We start from the raw sequence: 15,965 nt of genomic DNA on the forward strand, positions 1-15,965 counted from the left end.
TTCGTCATGGTGCATTACTTTCCTTATCTATAAATTTTGCCTTTAATGTGCATTAAAAAAAAAAGGATTGGTCATTTGAAAGTAAACACAGATGTAATTAGCAAGCCTCATCACTAAGGCAAGTATCTCAAAAGAAATCCTGCTGTTGGAAATAAGTATTTCTCTTAATATCTGATTTGACCTTGAGTTATGCTTCCATTCAGCCAATTGACTTACTTTCATCACTCTCTCTGATGGGCTGGCGTTTCTGTGTCCTCTCATCACTTGTGTTGAAGTGATGCAGAAGAACTTTGTGCTGGAAATAAACACAACAGTACACCGTGATCATAAATGCAAGAGGAAACTCATCCAGACCAAATGGAAATACAAAGGAAATTGTTGATATCCAATCCCATGATCTCCCCATCACAACTTTGACTATCTTATACAACAATTGCTGGAGAGTCCAACAATAGCTAGAAGGTCACATAGTCCTCAATCTCTGTTCTTGATACTATAGCAGGTTAATGTCATTTATTGAGGGGGGGGGGGGAAAGAGCAAAATAGCCATGTATTTGAAAATACTTTGAAACCCATAGAAAACATACATTTTTCAATTTACAGGTATGATGTTTACTAACCTTTAGTTCACAATGGGGGCAATCCAGAGGTTATTAGAATATAACCCCATCCCCCTCAGCTTTCACTAAGTATGCTAGCTAAGGTTGATGGGAGTTGCAGTCCAACAACCTCTTGAAGGATGCACAGGTTCCCCACTGTTTGCCTTGTTGACTTTATGTGGATAGGTGTCCATCATATTTACCTTTTTCTGAGGGGCTTTAGCTTCTTCTGTTCTATAAAAGCAAACAGAGCATATTTTATAGTTACTTTTGGGAGGCTGTAACAACAAGATATCATTTAAAGTGTTATACCTAATTTTTGGAAACTCAGACTTTAATAGGCAGGTAATCATATGAACTTCATACGCTTAAACAGAGGTGTTAGATATGATTTCACATGTAATTTAACCCACCTTTTATCTTTGTGAACACACAAGGCATCTTGTAGAATTGCAAACAACAAAACATAAATAAGGGACCCACATAATAGAAACAAGCAATATGGACAGGTTGCTTACCTGTAACCATGTTTCTTCGAGTGTACTCTGTGAATTCACACTAATGGAGAAACTGCGCCTGCGCAGGTTCCAACGGAAACTCTTCCAAGCTGAAGTTCAAATTTTTGGCGGTAACAATGCCCCACTTCCCAAGGGGCATATAAGGCAGCCCCGGGCGTCCGCTTTCCAGTTCCTGCGCCGCCAATGCAACGAGAAAGGGAGAGGTTTGCCAGAGGGGAAGGAAGGGCGGGTTTGTGTGAATTCACAGAGTACACTCGAAGAAACATGGTTACAGGTAAGCAACCTGTCCTTTTTCTTCGTGTACTCTGTGAATGCACACTAATGGAGACTGACACGCTGAGGTCCTGGATGGTGGGACAAAGGCAAACTCGACGGCAAGTGAATGTCCAAACACACATTTATTAGGACACATTGAGATAATAGTCCCAAAAGGACCAATGCGAGTCAACAGTCCGAAAGGACCAATGTAACGTAAACATGAACACAACATACTGAGAGAAAACCGTCAAGAAAAACAAGGCACTGAATAAATATTTTACAACAAGAAAAAGGTGTCAGCAGTGCATGTGTACACTCTTCCGGGGGAAGAGGGATAACGTCAGAGAAGGTAGAACAAGGTCAAACAGTGTAAAGTGCCCGGAACGGACATCAAGGTAAGGTAAAGGCTACAGAGCAGCGTTACACAAAACAGGCATGGAAAAAACCCCAAAGGCATAAACTTGGGGAAAAACTAGCCCCAGACCTTTGAAGGAGAGGTATAGAGGGTCACCTGAGGCGAAGAGGCAAGGAGAACCGTTAAAGTTAGGATAAGCAAGATGACAGAACCGATCTTGCAAAGGCTGAGTCCTTCAAGGCTTTGTGGTCGATCCTGTAGTGGGAAACAAACGTAAGGGGGTTCGACCAAATCGCCGCCTTGCAAATAGAGTCAAGCGGGATACCTCTAAGGAAAGCAGTCGATGTCGAGAGACCCCTCGTCGACCTAGGACGGATGGATGGAGGAGGAGGGCGCTTAGCCAGTTCATAGGCCAACTCGATGGCCTGAGCGATCCAGTGGGACAACCTTTGGGAGGAAATAGGATTACCCAGTTTATCCGGGGCATAGGCGACAAAGAGTCTCTGAGTTTTACGGAAGTCCCTAGTGCGGTCCCTGTAGAAGAGGAGTGCCCTGCGAACGTCGAGGAGGTGAAGTCTCCGTTCCAGAGGAGAGGAAGGGTTAGAGAAAAAAGCCGGAAGGACAATGTCCTGGTTGAGGTGGAAAGCTGATACCACCTTCGGAAGAAAGGTAATGTCCGGACGAAGGACAGCGTGGTCATGATGAAAACGTAAGTATGGTTCATCAACTCTGAGGGCAGCAAGTTCAGACGGCCTTCGTGCCGAAGTTATTGCTACTAGGAAGGATAGTTTCCAGGAAAGCAGGCGAAGGTCGGTTGAGGCCAGCGGTTCAAAGGGAGGAGACGTTGAGAGAGCACGAGCTCGAGGTTCCAGCCCGGCGTAGGCGGAAGAGAAGGCGGGCAAATGTTATTATAGCCTCGAAGGAAGGTTTTGACCAGGTGGTCAGAGAACAGAGATGGCTGACTGTGGTGTTGAAAAGACCAGGAAAGAGCAGCCAGGTAGGCTTTTATAGAGACGATAGAGAGCTTCCTTTCGACAAGGGTCATGAGGAAGTCAAGGACTATCGGTACCGAGGTTGGGAAGGTATCCATGCCCCGGGATCGAAGGAAGGCATGAAAGCGAGAAAGTTTGTAAGAGTAAGCTTTGGTTGTAGCCGGTTTATGAGCTGCCCGAAGGACATCTTGGAGGCTTTGCGGAAAAGAGGTTAGGCGAGAATCCTCCACGCAGTGAGATGAAGGGAGGGAAGGTCTGGGTGAAGAATCTGACCATTTTCCCTGGAGAGATGTGGCAGGGACAGCAGAGGGCGAAAAGTTCCTCTGGAGAGGTGAAGGAGGGCCGGGTACCAAGGCTGACGGGGCCAGGCCGGAGCTATGAGGATCGCGGTGACCGGGATCGAGAGGAGCCTTTCGAGGACCTTCGGTATCAGGGGAATAGGAGGAAAGAGGTAGAGTGGTTCCGCTGACCAGTCTTAGAAGGAAGGCGTCTCCTAGGCAGCCGGGAAAGGAGTCCGGAGGGAGTCTCGCCCCGTAACGGGACAGCTGAGTGTTCTGGGGGGAGGCGAAAAGGTCCAGAGTAGGCTGACCCCACTCGAGGAATAGGCCGTGGAGAACCTTGGGATCGAGCTTCCACTCGTGGGAGGAGGTTGTCATCCTGCTGAGGGCATCCGCCAGGCCGTTTTGGGCGCCCGGGAGGTGAACCGCGGAGATCTGGATCTCGTGGGCTATGCACCAGAACCACACGCGGGAGGAGAGATGCATCAGTTTCCTCGAACCTGTACCGCCCTGTTTGTTGATGTAGAAGACTGCTACTAGATTGTCCGATTGGATGAGGATGGACTTGTGGCAGATTAGGCAGGAGAAGGCCTTTAGGGCTTTGAAGATGGCAGGTGCAGAGTGAATTCGACGTGGCGTTTGAGAAGAACAGGGTCGGGCCCGACCAGAAGCCAGTCGTCTAGATAAGGAAAGACCATGAAGCCTTGCAGTCTTAGGTGAGCCGCCAAAACAGCAACGACCTTGGTGAAAACCCTCAGAGCCGTGACGAGGCCGAAGGGTAAAACAGTGAATTGATAAATTTGATTGAGAACTTTGAAGCATAGGAACCGTCTGTGAGCCTCCCGTATCGTTACGTGGAAGTAAGCGTCTCGTAAGTCTATGGAGACAAAGTAGTCTCCCCGCTGCAGCATTGGGAGAATAGAGGCAATAGAGACCATTCTGAATTTTGATGGGCGAATGAAGACATTGAGGGCCCTTAAGTCCAGAATGGGGTGCAGTCTGCCCCCCCTCTTCGGGACCATGAAGTATCTTGAAAAGAACCTGTGAGGGTCCTGTGCGGATGGAGAAGGCCGAATAGCCCCTTTGGCAAGAAGGGCTTCGATTTCGGTTAGGATTTCTGGAGAGGGAGTTGAAAGAAGGACGTGACTTGTAGGTGGAAGTTCTTTGAATTCTAAGGCATAGCCTTCTTGGAGAATGCGAAGAACCCAAGCATCTGAAGTGATAGATTCCCATTGGGTGTAGAACGGAGCTAAGCGGTCGGCGAAGGCACAGAGGTGTGGAGGCGGAATGGGCTTTACAGTGGTAGCGGAAGAGAAGCTTTGGCAAGAAAAGATGGTGTCAGGTACGCCGGTGAACCTGAGGAGGAGCAGGGGTGGTTTGGCCCCGTTGCTTCTGCGGATGAGCCCCACAATGAGGTTGGTGGTGGCTTTGATTGTTCGAGCCCGAGGGACGTTTGAAAGATTGATGTCGGAAGGATTGCGGCGGAAAACGCCGAAAACTATGAGGGAACCAGCGGGTACGTTGTGCCTGTGGTTGGTCGCCACATTTTGACGCAAGAACTTTAAAGTCATGATTTGATTTAAGTTTGTCGTCGGTACAAACTTTCCCAGATAATTTGCTGGTAGGCACCCATGCAGGCCCCATAGTTCGCCATACGACAAAGTAAAAGGACCCCAGAGTAAAGCTTTCGACCCACGGCGTCGAAGTGCTTCCCTTCTCTATCGGCCGGAGTATTCAATTGGCGGCCGGAGGATTGAGAGGCCTTGACGACCAGGGAATTAGGGTCGGGATGGTGCTTTAGCCACTCCAGGGAATCGTCATCGGTATGGTACCAAGTCCCGATCCTCTTCGAGGTTGGGGGTATAGAAGATGGGGTTTTACAGGAGGCCTGAATGACGTCCAGGAGGTGAGGCAAGAAAGGCAACAGCGTGGCCAGTGGAGCTTGGGCTTGAATCCTCTTGAAAACTGGATCAGACACTGCTTTGGAGGTGTGCTTGATCTCCATATCCAGGGCGTCGGCCATTCTGACCATTTGATCAGAGAAAGCACGTATATTGTCAGTCAGTGAGGGAGGGTCCGCCTCATACGCATCATGAGGGGGAGAAAGGTCCAATCCGAGAGACACCACAGAGGCCGAGAGGACAGTCTGGTCGGTCAATGTCAGCATCTTCCTCCTCAGCACCTTGGTGGGACTGAGGGGGAGAGGAAAGAACAGTCTCGGGAGGAGGCATAGCCTCACGAGAAGAAACGGCCGGAGGCTGAGAGTCCTTGGAGGCCGAGGCTTGGGCCGCATGGGCTAGACGAGCTGTCTGTCTGCCACGCTCCGGTGTCGAGGTCGGAGGGTAGAGCTGTTTGCGCGATGAGTGACGTGGTGCGAGAGGCTCAGGCACTGGCACCCTGACCACCGTTTGGGTGGAGTAATGGGGGGAGTCTTGCAACTCTCCGGCAGATAGGGGCTGCGGAGGAGATTGAGAAACGTCTCTAGGCTGCTGGGCCGGCACAATCGGCGAGGACCTTCTCGAGGAGGTCGCCGAGGAGGAGGGGGCGTCTCTCTTCGAGGACGCTGAGGAGGAGGAACGTTGAGTCAGCCACTTCTTCATTGGCGGTTGCTTAGAGGCAACCTTCAAGGATTTGCCTGGTGTTGGAGGAACCACAGCTGAGTCGGATTGCGCTCGACGAGACTCCTCGTGAGCCCTCTTAAAGGAGATTTTGATAGCAGAGGACGATGGAGGGGAGCCGATGCGAGAACGGACCGAGGTTATCGAGGCCAGAGAGCTCGACGTCGAGGAGGGCCCCACCTTACCAGAACGGGTCGACACGGTGGCTGTCGTCACGGTGCATGGTGGCTTAGTAGGCTTAGCGGCCTTGGAAGTTCTGGACCCCTGGACGAGACCGAGGGGGCTTTAGCTGCCGGTGCCGACATTGCTCTCGGAACCGGTGTCGACGACGCTCCCAACGTTGACAGAGTTGGTTCTGGAGCGAGAGATTTCTCGTAAAGCACCGCTCTGAGCCTAGCGGCTCTGTTCTTTCTGGCCTGAGCCGTGAGAGCTAGGCAGAAGCGGCAGGTACCGACCACATGGGCTTCTCCAAGGCAGAAGAGGCACTTGGCGTGGCCGTCGGAGTCAGGAATTTTAGCAGCGCACTGCGTGCAGCGTTTAAAGCGCGTAGTAGACATGCGAAAGCGTCCGAAGTAAACCTTGTGGCGCAAAAAAAGGAACTGGAGAGCGGACGCCCGGGGCTGCCTTATATGCCCTTTGGGAAGGGGGGCGTGGTTACCGCCAAAAATTTGAACTTCAGCTTGGAAGAGGTTCCGTTGGAACCTGCGCAGGCGCAGTTTCTCCATTAGTGTGAATTCACAGAGTACACGAAGAAAAAATAATAGTACCAGAAAAATTATGTTCAAATAAGCATACTAAAAAAGCTACAGGAATTGTGAAAAACCCATCTACCAGGTGCCACCTGACATACCACATTTGGTAGATCTAAATGCTAAAAGACAAGGGACTAATGGATTTCCTAAGACTGAATTCTATGGTATTGATATCATTTATAGGAGCCATGGCATAGAAATTAAATAAAGAAACACAATAAAATGCAATACATAGCAGAACAAAATTCTCAATAAGTTAATCATTTTCAGCCCTCCAACTCTGATGAAATTAAGCATCTGATACCATACATTTTATAGTACCAGTTAACATACTAAATGTTGACAATGTCAGAAACATTTGTAGAATGAGGAAATGACAGTGGAAGAAGAGGAAACAAGATGCATCTTTACTCTTTAGCACAGGGCTCTTAAGTGGTGAGAAGGCTGAAGCCACTACACTAATATAATCATTTATATCAGGGGTCCCCAAACTAAGGCCCGGGGGCCGAATGCGGCCCTCCAAGGTAACTTACCTGGCCCTCGCCCTCATTTATAATATAATATTTTAATAATATAATATATTGTATATACATATAATACTGATAATAATATTATCATTTTATACAATACAATACTAACAATAATATCATATAATAATATTAATATAATATTACAGTATAGTGGTATAGTTCAATATAGTATAATGCCAATATTGTGCTATGCTAATAATATAATATATTGTATGTACATACAGCTGCTCTGAGTTCCCTTCAGGGTGAGTAGGGTGGGATATAAATGTAGTAAATAAATGTAGTAAATGAATAAATAAATAATTTTGGACTTAGGCTCGCCCAAAGTCTGACATGACTTGAAGACACACAACAACAACAACAATCCTAATTTAATTAACCTTTACCCTTTACCTTAACTACCACCAATTCCTCAATACTTTATTGCCCATACCACCAGACTTCACCACAGCAACGCGTGGCCGGGCACAGCTAGTATGTTATATATTACATATAACATTACAGTATAGTGGTATAGTTCAATATAGTATAATGCCAATATTGTGCTATGCTAATAATATAATATATTGTATGTACATACAGCTGCTCTGAGTTCCCTTCAGGGTGAGTAGGGTGGGATATAAATGTAGTAAATAAATGTAGTAAATGAATAAATAAATAATTTTGGACTTAGGCTCGCCCAAAGTCTGAAATGACTTGAAAACACACAACAACAACAATCCTAATTAACCTGACTATCTCATTGGCCAGAAGCAGGTCCACACTTCCTATTGAAATCCTGTTGGTTAAAATTATTTTCATTTTTAAATATTGTATTGTTCTTTCATTGTTATTGTTATTGTTTTGCACTACATATAAGATATGTGCAGTGTGCATAGGAATTGGTTCGGTTTTTTTCCCCCCAAATGATAATTCGGCCCCTCAACAGTCTGAAGGATTGTGGACCGGCCCTCTGCTTTAAAAGTTTGAGGACCCCTGATTTATATAATCCATACCCCCAACTGCCCCAATCTGGCAGGGACAATGCTGATCTATCCTCAGGCATCCCACCTTCTCAACTGCTTTTACTGAGTTCAAGGAACAAAGATGTGCAATGTGATGTTATTGCTTCCATCCTCTCCTTCACTGGCCTGGTCCACATATAATGCTACACAATGATTGGCTGCTGCTTGTGGAAAGAACACTTCTACCCATAATAGTAGAAGTTACTCAGGAGAATGGGAAAGCATCATGTGCAGCCGGCCCTTTTCATATAGTACTTCACTGAAAAGTACTTTTAAATTTCTGCAATGATAATAACAATGCCTCATAGTAGACATTTTCAGAAGACAATTTAGTAATGACTGAACTAAAAGCTATACTTACATTTGTTTCATAGCTTTCTCTAATTCTGGGAGTTGGTCTTTGAGAGCTGCAATCACCCTTGTATCATCTGATACCGATACATAAAATTCCTGTTAAATGATTAAAAAACACTCTTCAAACAAGAATGGAAAGAAATAGTTGACTGATCAAAATATGCACCACAGGTAGAATCATTACTGATAATTAAGTAATGTAAATTATTTCTAAGTAACCATCAAGACAAATATAAGCCTTCTAGAGGTGTGAGGGTCATACATGTGACCCTCACCTCCATGTAGCTATGCACACTCTATTTTTATGACTTCATAGTGTTCTTTGTGTAATCTAGGAGGTATGGGATAAAGCAGGCATGGGCAAACGTAGGCCTTCCAGGTGTTCTAGACTTCAAAACACCTGTAGGCTGTTAGGAATAGTGGGAGTTGAAGTCCAAAACACCTGGAGGGGCCAAGTTTGCCCATGCCTGGAATAAAGTCTGCTATGCTTTCACTTTCCTAGAGTTGTTTTGGGTGGTATCTGGGTTTTAAATCAGATTGTACCAGGAGTTTAAGGGTAAAAACATAGTGAAATGATCTCTTGCTCCATCCCCCAGGAGGTTCAAAGGTTCTTTTAATGTAAAATATTTTATTTATTACAAAAAAACTCATGGGGAGGTCTGGGGGACATGCACACCATGTCACTCTTTGCCCACCCTTGGTTTATATAATAAGATTCCAAAACAGTAAAATATAAAAGGCAAATACAACACTAGGAGAAAACATTTATTTAATGTTTAAATGCATCCTGGAACAACTAATTTAGAAGTAATCTCAGTCAGTAACCCACAGAGCTACGTTATCAGGGTGTTTCACTCTGCGCCATCTTTCTCTCAATCTAATTTAGAAGTAATTCAGCATATGATTACAATTACTTGTCACAGCCATTTTCTGAAAATTGAGTTTATTATAGTTGGGCATGAAATTAAATTTAGGTGCAAATACTGTATGCAGATTCTACACACTGTTAAGTGGCATAGACAAGTGTCTTAACTGTAAACCCTCCTATCCTGCCCATACCACAAATGTTAAAATTCCGGATAAATTAAGAGCCATTTGGGAAAAATGAAAAGTATTGTAAATCCTCCAAATTTAACCTATTTTAACCAAATATTATTTCAAAGGGGATACAAATGCCTATTGGCCAAGTTAGCTCAGGCAACTTATTGCAGTACATTAAAAGCTGGTACATTTTTGTCTGTTATTTCATATCATCAACCTCAGCATCCTCTCTCTTCCATTTTAATTTTCCTTATGGAATAAAAAGTCTCCCCAATCTGCTGGTTGCAGATTGGGGAGACGGAGACATGAGATTGTTAAAGCTGCATTTTTGGGTGGCTAAAAAGTCATCTGCAGTCAACTGTAATGACTGCGAGGACACTGTTTCCTCTATTTGCGTCAATGAAAGTTGCTTCATTTCACCATAACCATTTTTTTTAAAAAGCACATGTAATGCTTTGTTATTTGCAAAGCAATGAACTCTGCTACAGCATTTCTATGGAAGCTGTTTTTTAAGGAATTAGTTGCTTAGGCCCTGAACCCTTATAATGCCCATGTCATTTTAGCTTTTGGTGTGATTCATTTCACATTACAGAATACACGCCATTTTCAAAAGAAATAACAATTGGTTGATTTTTCCCCTCTCCTGAACATTGAAATCAATACCTAGCTTTGCATGTCGCCAGATAACAAAAGAGAAATATCAGCATGCACTTTAAACCCGCATCCTTGGAAACATTCTAAAGCTTGAAAGGCAGACAGTCTTGAGACACCTCTCCTGCTTCAGTTGCAGTCAATATTCATTCTCAAGAAACAGACATAATAACAATTGTGCCCTACCTCCAGGAAGGCCATTGCCGCTTCGTCCTCTTGCAAGAGATCGCCATAGAAAGCAGCCCACAGCAAAACTAAGCGAATGACTCGCCTTTTATTATTTAGAGCATAATCCATTTTTTCTTGTTCAGTCCCTTGGGAAGGCTGAGCATGATAAGTACCCAGAAGTCAAGGAAAACCTTCATTTTGCTACGTTCCTATATGCGCCCTCCTCAAATCTTGCATAAGATAGTATACTGTCAAGAAAATTAGGGTCTTGCAAGCACTATTGCCCAATAGGAGTTTTAGGATCAATGACATATTCTGCAATTTAAAAATGTCCATAGCTTCTGATGTAGCACATCTAATAGGAAATCTGTCAGGTTAGAAATGACAAATGGATGTGTTCTATGTAAATAAGACAAAGATGAATTACTCTTCCACAAATTGGTGTTTGCTTAAGGTGAGAAACAGTCTTGTTGCAAAGTGGGAAGACTAGAAGGCTGCTTCTGTAAGGCCTGAGCTTTCAGAAAGCTAGAAGGGATAATCTAACATTTAACTGAAGTGGGCTGCATTTCAGCGGTAGGAATTTGTGGTGGTCAGGAATGAGGGGAAGAAAGAAAAAGAAAAGAGGTTAAAAAGAGGCATGCAGAGACCAATGAAAACAAATCTTAATGCAGGATGACATCAGAAAAAAGGGAAGGCAGGACAGTTTGGAAGGCTGAATGTAAAATACATATACACAGTCAGGGCTCTTGGTGATGCATTTGTTCTGGTGAAGATAAGGCTCATCAAGAAGGGGATGGGGTTGCCAGGTCAGGAGCATCCCAGACTCTGAGATTTCAGGGCCAAAACTTAAGATCTAGCAAAGGGATTCAGTGACTGCTCTTCTTCTGAGATTCCTCCTTCTTTGGCTTAAGACTAGAGAAAATGATTTGAGCACTAAGGTCTTGCAGACTTAGAAAAAGAGGAAAGCTCTCTTCCCCTCACATAATCCAGTCCCCCCCCCCCAAAAAAAATAGCCACATTCCTTTTAGTAAGGAGAGACCAGAGAGACACATTACTTCCTCGGCCATTTGTTCACACAGGTTTTTGATGTGTATGTTTCCATAACAGCATACCAAACAACCAAGAATCCAGACTGAGCAAAAGAAAGGAAATAGTTTTTAAATGTATACCTGATTTTGTTAGGACACTCTTTAAACATGTCAATTGATACTATTACTATTTATTTGTTCTTGTTATAGCTTACAAGACATGAGGCAGAGTGGACCATGGGAAAGCAGACATTAGGCTTACGGGATTCACTTTCTATTTCACTAGGACTACAAGGTCCAACAGCCAAAACAAGAAGCAAAATAGTGGTTCAAAACAGAGAACCACAGAACTGAGGAAGACGTCTGTGAACAGGAATTTGTTTTCAGTGGCAGAAAGGGAATTTGCATCCTCATCCTTCTGCACTGAGAAACACATACATGCTTCTTTCAGAAACCTGCCTGGGCTCAATAGGGGATGGAAAGGAGGAAGGCTTGGTTATCATCACTATAGGTTTGATTGTCTGAAACTGGGATATTTACAGAAAAGTATGTTTTCTTTTTAATTTGGAAACTGTTTGGTTAAGATTAGCAAAACTAGACAGGTTTATTTATTTATTTATTGCAATGCTTATATCCCACCCTTCTCACCAATAGGGGACTCAGGGTGGCTTACAACACAATATAAAAAATATTACAAACAATTTAAGCAGTTAAAATTAAATACATTAAACATTGATAAAAATATACATATAAATACACAATTGGTGCATTGCTTTATCAGTGTGAAATGTAAAACTTGGAAAAGTCAAGATCCTTCAAGGAACATGTACTATAGCTATGTTCCATCTCCTGATTTGACCCCTTACAGCCCACCTTCAAACCAGGCAACTATACTAAGCAAAACAGTTCTACAATTCTGGCAACCATAGGGCTGAAGCATAATACATTCAGCCCCCTCCTGCCAGCAAGTCATAACAAGCAGAAACTGGGACTCCATGGGGTCCTATCATAACTCCATATCCCAATGTGGCCTGCTGGAAAGACTGCTGAATACATCATCATTCAGCACGCTGTTTGCCAGCATTGCAGAACTCCTTCAACTTAAAGTTGGGTTTTAGGGCAATGATCCCATGATTGTAAATGCAAATATAAAACTGTCGCGAGGCTATGAGTGTAACCTATGACTTTGCGATTGCCTAAAAGGATGCCCACTTTATTGAGCTGCACCTTCTGAATCCCCGGAAATAAACTTTCCAAGCTCTGGAAGGGATACTACACTGCAGGCTTTGGTCCCTATAACATTTCAGAAATCAGGTATTATTTCATTGAATCACTCTCTTCATGCAGCGTCTATTATGCAAGCACTGTAATTATTTAATATCTTTTTACCTGCTTATTATGTGACTCACCACAGGCACTGCTAATTCTACCCTCCCTCACATTTCCTTTGCTCATCTACTTATTTTTAATTCTGCTAATAATTTATTCCATGCAAATGCCATCATGGGAAAAGATACAGAACTCCCTCTCTAGCATTCATCGTGCATTTCCAGCAGAATAATAGTGTTATGTGTATAAATAAATGCCAACGAGGCTGTAATTTCTAAGGTATTAATCAACAATGATGTTGTGACTGAATACTGATTTCATCATATTGCATAGTTCTAAAACTGCATTCTATATACAGCCTGTTAGCATCTCATTTTGATTAGGGATCTGTTTCCTTCAATGTAGTTCCAACCCAAAGCCACTACTGATCTTCATGGCAAGAGAATATACATGGCTTCATCATGTCCATGTAAAAGGTTCCAATGAACCTGTGGATATAACCACCGGAGTCATGCACTCCCAGGAGGGGCCGCAAGGGAGGTTCCTGACCAAGCACAATCCGAAGACCTGAAGACCTCAGCGGCGGATCAGGCGAAGGATAACTTGGTACATGTTACAATGGCTGTGAAGGCGGAAGAAGGCTGCAACAGATTGAAAAGCCACCGTCGTTGTGTTAACCATGCCACTGGTTGGGACCCCACTCTGTGAAGACTGCATGTTGATCGGCTGTGCACCAACCTCCACACATTGAAAAAAAACACATGCACAGGCATCTTCCAAGAAAAATCAAAACAAACCAAACAAAGGTCCCATGGTGATCAGCGAGTGGCAATGGGGGCAGGACTGTGAAATCTGGAAGCCCCTAGTCACAGGCTGGCACATGGGCAGTGGATATGGACTCAGTCACTCTACCTCAAGGTCCGAGGCAGTTGAGTAGTCCGGCAGCTGTAATAGGTCTCTACAGCCACCAACACTACTCTTGGAGGGCCATTATCCTCAGGTTACGAGTGATTACCTAAGTCAGTGTGGTCCAACCTTTAGTTACCTGAGGACCAATCATACTTTAGTATAAGAATGTGAGGGCCAGAGACATTCCAGAAAGAAAACAAATTCTTAAAAACTTAAAGCAGTAAGAAGAGTAAACGATTTTTTTCCAAATGTTAAATTAAAATATTTTTCAAATAAGGGCAAGGGCCAACAAAAATGAATTGGTGAGCTGCACCACACTGGCCTAAGTAAAGTCTCTAACAGTGTACTTAGGTGAGGAGTATTGACAGGATTAGAAAAACACAAGGATGGAATCAACAGACATAAGAGAATCCCAAACTTTGGAGGAAATATATATAGTAACGTAGCCACTGCATAGAAATGTAGCTATTTGGAGAGGCTAGCAAGAAAGGGATGGAGCCAGCTGAAAGGAAAAAGGAGGGAACATTTTAAGAGTTCAGTGATGTTCAGTTTCTAGCCGGAGAGCTTGAAGGAACATGTGTGTGTTTAAGTTGTAGCTTCCAATGTTATAGTGAAGTATTAAGAGACTAATTTAAGTCTGCTGCTCAGTTAGGTAGAACTGAAAGGAAGAAGGAGTCTGTTGAAACTAGGTTTCAGTCAGTTTGACTATAGTGAATAGTAACTTTGAGTGTTATGTTCCCAGTTAGAAAGGCTGTGGAGAAATATATATTTGCTGAAGAAAAAGATAGTGCTTCAACAAGTTAGACTAAGTTTAAGTGTTTGGAAAGCTATTTATCAACAGCTTTGTGTAACCAAGTGAGTGCAAGACAATATATGTTACTAGCTTGGGGACCCGGCGCTGCCCGGGTCATTTGAGAAACTTGTGTGTCAAGTTTAGTCCAGTTCCAAAGTTGTCTGGGTTCAGTGCTGTCTGTATAAGGGTGAACTACAACTCACAAAGCAAAGGTCAATCATCCCGATACCCTGCAGATATGCATAGTTGGGTACGATGAGGCAGTGTGCCAAGTTTGGTCCAGATCTGTCATTGGCTGGGTTCAGTGCTGTCTGGATAAGGGTGAACTACAACTCCCAGAGCCAAATGCAGCTGAACTATAACTCCCTTTCCCCCCAACTTGTCCAATACGTTATATTGGTTATGGGGACTCTGTGTGGCAAGTTTGGTCCCGGTCCATCATCGGTGGAATTCGAAGTGCTCATTCATTGCAGGTGAACTATAAATACTAGTACCTACTACTCCCAAATATCCAGGCCAATTCCCCTCCAAACCCACCAGTCTTCAAATCTGGGCATATCAGGTATGCATGGTAAATTTGGTCCAGCGCTATAATTGTTTGGGTTTATAGCGTTCTGGGTGTAGGTGAAGTACATCTCATATAAATTCCCCAGTAGGAGTCACAATGCTCTGACTTGATGCAGGGTAAACGACAACTTCAGTCTCCCAAACTCCTCCAGTAAGTTTACTTGCAGCTCAATTTTGCTGTTTGTTATACAGACATATTGGAAAGGGAAGGGGAGTAGGCGGGGTCATGCAAATTCCACAGCAATGGAGAACCCTGGAATGCCTGCCTGTGGTGGAAGAAAAAGCAAAATGTGGGATTAAATGGTCCCCAAATGAAAGCATTCCTTGGGTGGTGGTTTGTAGTGTTTGGGGAAGACATTGGCAGGGGTTGGGCTACATGTTCAAGGTGCTCGCTGTAACCGCAATGTCAGTGCAAAGGAGTGACTTGCTGGTTTCTCAGGAGTGGGAAGTGTAGCCTGTTTGTGGAGGCTGGAGGCTGTCTGTGTGAGTGGACATGTGTGCCACATACACATATACGGGTTTTCACTTTTATTATGGATTTAGAAGATTTAGAAGATTAGATTAGATTAGATTTAGATTAGATTAGATAACATCCAAGTGGAACTGAAGTAAAGTAAAGATACGCTTTATGTGCCAAAGAATTTATAAATAAACATTTCTTTGTTTTCAATAAAGATAGTGTCTTTGAGTTGTGAACTGCACTACACAGAGTCTGCAAGTATTCGTCCCTCACTTTCCCCTCAGTACCACATCGCCTCACACATGCGCACTTGTGTTTATTGCTGGCAGTGGTTGGGATCTTGAAATAAGGATCGCCCCCCTGCTTTAGTGGGATTTGATGTCCCATAGTTAATTTTGGCAAAGGTGGGATTTTGAAACAGAGATTTCCCCTTGCCTGTTTGAGGAGCCTCTCTTTTGCCTATTGCCTTGGGTTTTACAATTAATGGTGGCAGTGGTGCGATATTAAGAAAAAGATTCCCCAGCCTAATTATGAAGAGCTCTTTATATTTAATAGTGGCAGCAGTAGGATATAAAGAAAAAGATCTCTCCTGCCTGAAAGTGCCTTAGTGCTTTATACTTGCGGATTAGCATGGAAAGACTTTAGAAGGGTATGATTTAAGAGTCGGTTGGCACTCCTATCTGTGGTATGAAAGAAAGAAAATTGAAAAAAAAACTTGGTAATCATTTTATAAGATCTGTGCTCTTGAAAATTTGGGAAAG

General features: G+C 43.8%; 1 protein-coding gene across 2 annotated transcripts in view; it reads right to left on the reverse strand.

Annotated features, from left to right (window-relative positions):
* rapgef4 (Rap guanine nucleotide exchange factor 4) overlaps positions 1-15,965 on the reverse strand; it is a 249,649-nt gene that overhangs the window by 28,340 nt on the left and 205,344 nt on the right. For both annotated transcript variants that reach the window (XM_062969187.1, XM_062969188.1), the window contains 4 exons: positions 10,137-10,287; positions 8,266-8,354; positions 803-833; positions 217-295 (listed from right to left, as the gene is read on the reverse strand). In XM_062969187.1, coding sequence (XP_062825257.1) covers positions 217-295; positions 803-833; positions 8,266-8,354; positions 10,137-10,287 — 350 coding nt within the window. The remainder of the gene's footprint in view (positions 1-216; positions 296-802; positions 834-8,265; positions 8,355-10,136; positions 10,288-15,965) is intronic.

Source organism: Anolis carolinensis, chromosome 1, assembly GCF_035594765.1.
Source record: "Anolis carolinensis isolate JA03-04 chromosome 1, rAnoCar3.1.pri, whole genome shotgun sequence".
Lineage (NCBI taxonomy): Eukaryota > Metazoa > Chordata > Lepidosauria > Squamata > Dactyloidae > Anolis > Anolis carolinensis.